The sequence below is a fragment of the Coregonus clupeaformis genome, chromosome 29 (genome assembly GCF_020615455.1).
Source record: "Coregonus clupeaformis isolate EN_2021a chromosome 29, ASM2061545v1, whole genome shotgun sequence".
In the NCBI taxonomy this organism is placed as follows: Eukaryota; Metazoa; Chordata; class Actinopteri; order Salmoniformes; family Salmonidae; genus Coregonus; species Coregonus clupeaformis.
The window spans coordinates 25,428,116-25,434,115 of record NC_059220.1 but is presented as its reverse complement, the minus strand read 5'-3'; the positions used below and the strand labels follow the sequence as shown (position 1 = coordinate 25,434,115).

General features: G+C 42.0%; 1 protein-coding gene across 4 annotated transcripts in view; it reads left to right on the top strand.

The window, feature by feature from the left end:
- Positions 1 to 6,000, top strand: part of LOC121544926 (regulator of G-protein signaling 6) — a 56,059-nt gene that overhangs the window by 43,168 nt on the left and 6,891 nt on the right. For all 4 annotated transcript variants that reach the window (XM_041855180.2, XM_041855177.2, XM_041855179.2 and 1 more), the window contains exons 4-7: positions 1,375 to 1,425; positions 1,561 to 1,667; positions 4,919 to 4,970; positions 5,646 to 5,710. In XM_041855180.2, the coding sequence (XP_041711114.1) occupies positions 1,375 to 1,425; positions 1,561 to 1,667; positions 4,919 to 4,970; positions 5,646 to 5,710 (275 nt within the window). The remainder of the gene's footprint in view (positions 1 to 1,374; positions 1,426 to 1,560; positions 1,668 to 4,918; positions 4,971 to 5,645; positions 5,711 to 6,000) is intronic.

Genomic DNA, 6,000 nt, shown 5'->3' with positions numbered 1-6,000 from the left:
TTATAATAACATTTTTAAACACTAAAATATATTTTACAACAGATTTCACAATACATGAAGTGTGTGCCCTCTGGTCATTACTCTACTACAACACACAATCCAGGTGTACGTGTGTGTATATTCTGTATGTTATGTGTGTTTGTATGTGTGTGTTTGTACCTGTGTGTTTGACTCTTCACAGTCCTCATTGTTCCATAAGGTATATTTTTATCTGTTTTTTAAATCGGATTCTACTGCTTGCATCAGTTACCTGATGTGGAATAGAGTTCCATGTAGTCATGGCTCTATGTAGTACTGTGCGCCTCCCATAGTCTGTTCTGGACTTGGGGACTGTGAAGAGTCCTCTGGTGGCATGTCTTGTGGGGTATGCATGAGTGTCTGAGCTGTGTGCTAGTAGTTTAAACAGACAGTTCGGTTCATTCAACATGTCAATACTTCTTACAAAACAAGTAGTGATGAAGTCAATCTCTCCTCTACTTTAAGCCATGAGAGATTGACATGCATATTATTAATGTTAGCTCCATATGTACATTTAAGGGCCAGCCGTGCTACCCTGTTCTGGGCCAGTTGTAATTTTCCAAAGTCCCTCTTTGTGGCACCTGACCACATGACTGGGCAGTAGTCCAGGTGCGACAAAACTAGGGCCTGTAGGACCCACCTTGTTGATATTGTTGTTAAGAAGGCAGAGCAGCGCTTTATTGTAGACATATTATGGACAGACCTCTCCCCATCTTAGCTTCTGTTGCATCAATATGTTTTGACCAAAACAGTTTACAATCCAGGGTTACTCCAAGCAGTTTGGTCTCCTCAACTTGCTCAATTTCCACATTACTCATTACAAGACTTAGTTGAGGTTTAAGGTTTAGTGAATGATTTGTCCCAAATACAATGCTTTCAGTTTTTTAAATATTTAGGACTAACTTATATCTTGCCTCCCATTCTGAAACTGACTGCAGCTCTTTTTTAAGTGTTGCAGTAATTTCACTCGCTGTAGTAACTGACGTGTATAGTGTTGAGTCATCCGCATACATAGACACATGGGCTTTACTCAGCGCTAGTGGCAGGTCATTAGTAAAGATTGAAAAAAGTAAGGGGCCTAGGTGGCTGCCTTGGGGAATGTTGTTAATTTATCTATTGTAAAAAAACATTGTATCTGGTCAAACACACTTTTTCCCCAAAGTTTACTAAGGGTTGGTAACAGACTGATTGGTCAGCTATTTGATGTCAGCATTGTAGCTGTGCTGTAAGCTAAAAGTAATAGATTGTTGAGGGGAGACCTGTTCAAGGACTGTTGCAGCTTTTGTGTAGAGGCTTTCTGTGTGTACAATGCCATTTAATTGTCGCTGTCAACCATTCTTCTCTTTTGAATACCAGGAGCAGACATTGTGCTGTGGCTGGTGAAAAACCTCTCCATTGAGGACTCAGGTATGCGTGCTATGTACACAGACATAATTACTTATTTCACTGGGATTGACCACTGATGTCTGTCTCTACTCAAGCATTGAAAAGGGAAGCAATTTTTCTCTACTCAGCGTTAGTATCCTGTTCTCTCTCCTGCAGCTGAAGCCATCCATTTAGGGAGCCTGATCGCTGCCCAGGGCTACCTCTTCCCCATCTCCGACCACGTCCTCACTCTCAAAGATGATGGGACCTTGTACCGCTTCCAGGTAAGCTACCATGGTAACTTCAGGCACCAGTAGACCGACCATCCTTAGTGGTCCTAAACTGGATTTATTGTCCACACCACCATCCATAACATGAGTCATGACCTATATCACATGAAGGCAAAGGAGTGGATAAATGATCCCTGTGCACTGTCCAGAACAGAACAGTAGCCTCATTACCTTGTGGCTGGTCACTCTAAAGCAGAAATAACCAGGGGAGAATATGTTCTAACAGAGCCACTTATGTGAGAGATTCCTCTAGTAGTCTGATCCTCACTATACAGGTCAAGCGCTGTAATCAGTCTGGACCCACCGCTGCCATCATTTTCTCCCTTAACCTGTGGTTAAATCACTAGAGATAAGGTCTAGTATTATCACTATATAATAAATATAGATATCAATATTGCTATAATAGATTATACCAATTGGAGAGGCACAATGTACAGTGTTGCAGATCTACTCACAGCATCCCACAGTCTGGTGTAGGGTAGTGTGTACACTTATTACTATGACATTATTAACGGGTTACCAGTCCTTTCTTGGACAGAATTGGTCTTCTACAATAACTATAAGACTCAAATTAGAATAATAGTAATACATGGATCCATCTGAAGGTATGAATTCTTTGAGAATCAATTGGAGTTCTATCCCAGAATAACATGAGTTCTTTATAGAATCAACATTTAATAACGCTAATCAAAATATTTACAAACATAATGAGAGTGATCATGAAAAGGTAGGAAATAGAAGGAAAGACAAGAAAGAGACCTCAAGATCTCTGAATATTAAAGATGTGATACTCAGTCTGTGAACAAAGTCTGTTGTCCTTGGCTCTGGTTAGGCCGCATGGAGGTGAACAAAGAAAAGATGGCGGTGTGTCCTCCTTTGTCCTGAGTTGAAGGGTTCCTTGGTGGTGATTTCTTGCTCCTTTCCTCTGAGTTTAGATGGTCCCTCGTGGGCTGCTTGTTAGGGTTGTGTCCCTGGTTACTCTGTCTGCTGGCTCTTCCTTTCCTTGAAGAAGGTTAGCTTAAATGTACTGTTCAGGCTACACTAGCTCTTTAAAGACTAAGCCTCCATCTGAGACTGTTTAGTGCGTGGGCTCTTCCGTACCAATTTCTGTACTGGAGTACAGGTACTATTCCCTAAAAGGTACCTTCCCTAACTTATCAGTTCACCAGTTCTTTCCATTAAAAGCGAAGGTCCAGGCCCTGTGGTCGGCCTGCTGGAGATGGAGGTCCTTCTCCCTCCTCGAAAGAGGTCCAGCTTGAGAGGTCCAGCGGGATAAGAGGATAAGAGTGCTTTTTCTAGTCCCGTGAGGTCACATGATATGGCACCTAGGTGTGAAGGGCCACTTTTATGAACTTTTGTCGTAAAGAGAGAGAGATTGAATTCAATTCAATTCAATTGAGAGAGAGAATAGCCATAATATTACATTTGAAATGTCTCTATTCCTTTGAAACTTTTGTGAGTGTAATATTTACTGTTCATTTTTTATTGTTTATTTCACTTGGGTTTATTATCTATTTCACTCGCTTTGGCAATGTAAACATATGTTTCCCATGCCGATAAAGCCCTTTGAATTGAATTGAGAGCTTGGAGGATGTCAGTAGCCCATAGAAGTTCAGCATTATAGACAGACAGAAAAAGGATGTTCCACATTGTTCAACATATGACATAAAAACAACACGTCGCTACACTGGCATTGCTGTTCCATCCTCAAAGTAATCTACTGTACTGTGAGGGCCATGCATCGTGTACAGTATGTTACAGTGTAGTGGAGGCTGAATGGTTCCTGGTCCTGCTGAAAGGCTCCAAAAGAATGAGTCACTATGGCTGGCTGATTAGCAGGCTAATCCCAGCTGGGAGCAGCTCCCTTTGGGAAACGTTGGGCTGTCACTCCTCTCTTCCTCAGCACTTGTCTCTGTGTCACCCACCCATCCCACTCCTCCCCCAATCTACCGGAGAATCCACTTAGCCACACTTATTTTCCTTCAGATTAAAACACATTATGTATTTTTTTCTGGAAGGGGGATGTGTGTGTGTCACCCATATTCAATGGGACTAAAAATACCCTTCCTCTGATGTTATGTCATGGTGCAACAAGCGAGTGTCATCATTGCCATTTAAAAGAGGACCTACATGATCTGTTGAATATGTTGATTTGTCTCTGTGCCAGAACTGAGGAGCAGTCCCAGAGGCAGTGTGGGTACACTGTGCTATAAATAGCTGCTGTGTCTTTTTGGAAGCCACACTTTTAATGACAACTTCCTGCTGTGCTTTGAGACAAATCTGTGATGTTTCAGGGCAGGCAGACTCACGTCATAAAATGTTGTTGGAGTCCCGGCTGCTTACAGGGAAGAACGGAGAGAGACAACCATGATGCCTTTCAGACTCTTCTACATGATCTTCCCACCAAACTGCTCCAACGACATAAAATGTTGTTGGAGCAGTTTGGTAACAGACTATAGTAGATTAATCTCTGTTTATCTATCAATCTTCCTTATGCAGCAAAGTAAACGTTAACCTGTCTTTTAGATGTGTCGATTCTGACACATATTCAGATCTCATTGCCTTTTGTTCTGAAGCTAATTATGAGTGATATTGGAGATGAAATATCATGTCGTGGAACATCTCTGTGTTCTAATTCTGCCCATCATTAAGAATGCACGATAGATCTGAGAAATCTATTATTTATGCACTATGGAATGAACCGTGAATCTGAAATATCCATTGCAATAGTCAATTAAATATGAATGGAGAATATAGCTACTGTTCTTCCCTAGATAGTTATGCAGAGCACAAGAAGGCCATTGATCATCAGGTCACTCATCTTCTTTTAACTTGATCATGTTCTTAGAGAGGAAAAGGTAGGAACAGAGAGTTTGGATGGTTTGTATTTTCTCCAGCATCTTCACCTCAACAGAAGGCAGGGCTATGAGTCAGGGTGGACTGGACACAACGCACATATTAAAACCGGGGGCTGGCCATCTTCAAAGAAACTGGGTCTCCGAAATATGTTTAAAACCTCATTATTTGACATTTCGGATCCACATACAGAACAATGCTAGCTGAGTGAAACAAAAAGAAAAGGATCAGTTTACTTCAAACACTGCTGCTAGAGACCGTGTGGGGAAAATTGTCTGAATCAACATTAGGAAAACAAAAAGAGGAGACCAGTGTTGGGCAGATGCTTGGATGTTTAAATGTTCTTAAGATGATGAATACTTTCATGATCTCTCCACTTTCCTCCTCAGGCTCCATTCTTCTGGCCCTCTAATTGTTGGGAACCTGAAAACACAGACTATGGTAAGTTAGGTTGGGGTCCCAAGGGGTGGAATTGCAAAAATATCACTGAACTCAGCTCAAAATGTGCCTAAATATTGCCTCTGTGATTTAATTATCTGTGCATAACCCCTAATTATTTCCCCCTGATGTCCCCCCTCCCTCCCAGCCAACCTAGCCTATAGCCCTGCTCAGTGCAGAGTGAGAACAGAGTGTCTGGCCCAGACTGTGTCATATCCTCCTGCCTAGAGTGTAAACACAGACTATGGATCTGTTGTTGTCTCACACCCAGTATTGAATGAGTGGCCCACTCTGTAATGCATCCCACTATCTCTCCAGGAGGATCTAATCTCACCCCTAAGCCTGCAGCGCTAGATTAGCCATCCAAGGTACAGGGGCCTTGCGTGACATTATTGTAAAAATCCAGGCTTTCATGTTTGCATGGCATTTCTCCAGCCTGATTATGTAAATGACAAAAGATGCCAACGGTCTCATTAAATATTGCCCACACACTCTGATCAGTAGAGATTTACTCAGGCAGAAACTGAGTAGGTGGCATTTGTTTAGAAGAGATAAACTACACTTACACAGCTGTTGATGCATCATCTGTGGTATTTGTTTGGCAATGTCACTAAAACAAGTCTGCCAAGCAACAGCAAGTAACTGACTACTTTCTACTGTCTCTTCTCTCCTCTGCAGCCATTTACTTGTGTAAGCGCACCATGCAGAACAAGGCCAGGCTGGAGCTAGCTGACTACGAGGCTGTGAGTGCCCTATTCACCCTACTGGAACAATACACTATCTATACGCTACAGACATGTTTAACAAAGCTATCATCTACACAACTACAGCTTCTCTCAGATCACATGCCATGCCCCTGAGCTCTAGTCTATTTCATGCTCTATAGGTTTGGTGGTTGGGTCAGAGTGTTGTTTTCCCCACATTTTAAAAATAGGTCATTTCAGTGAACATGTACAGGTATGACAGATGTTTGCATTGCTCATGTGCCAAGCAGATGCCTTTATTACGTGCAAATTACAACAGCCATGATATT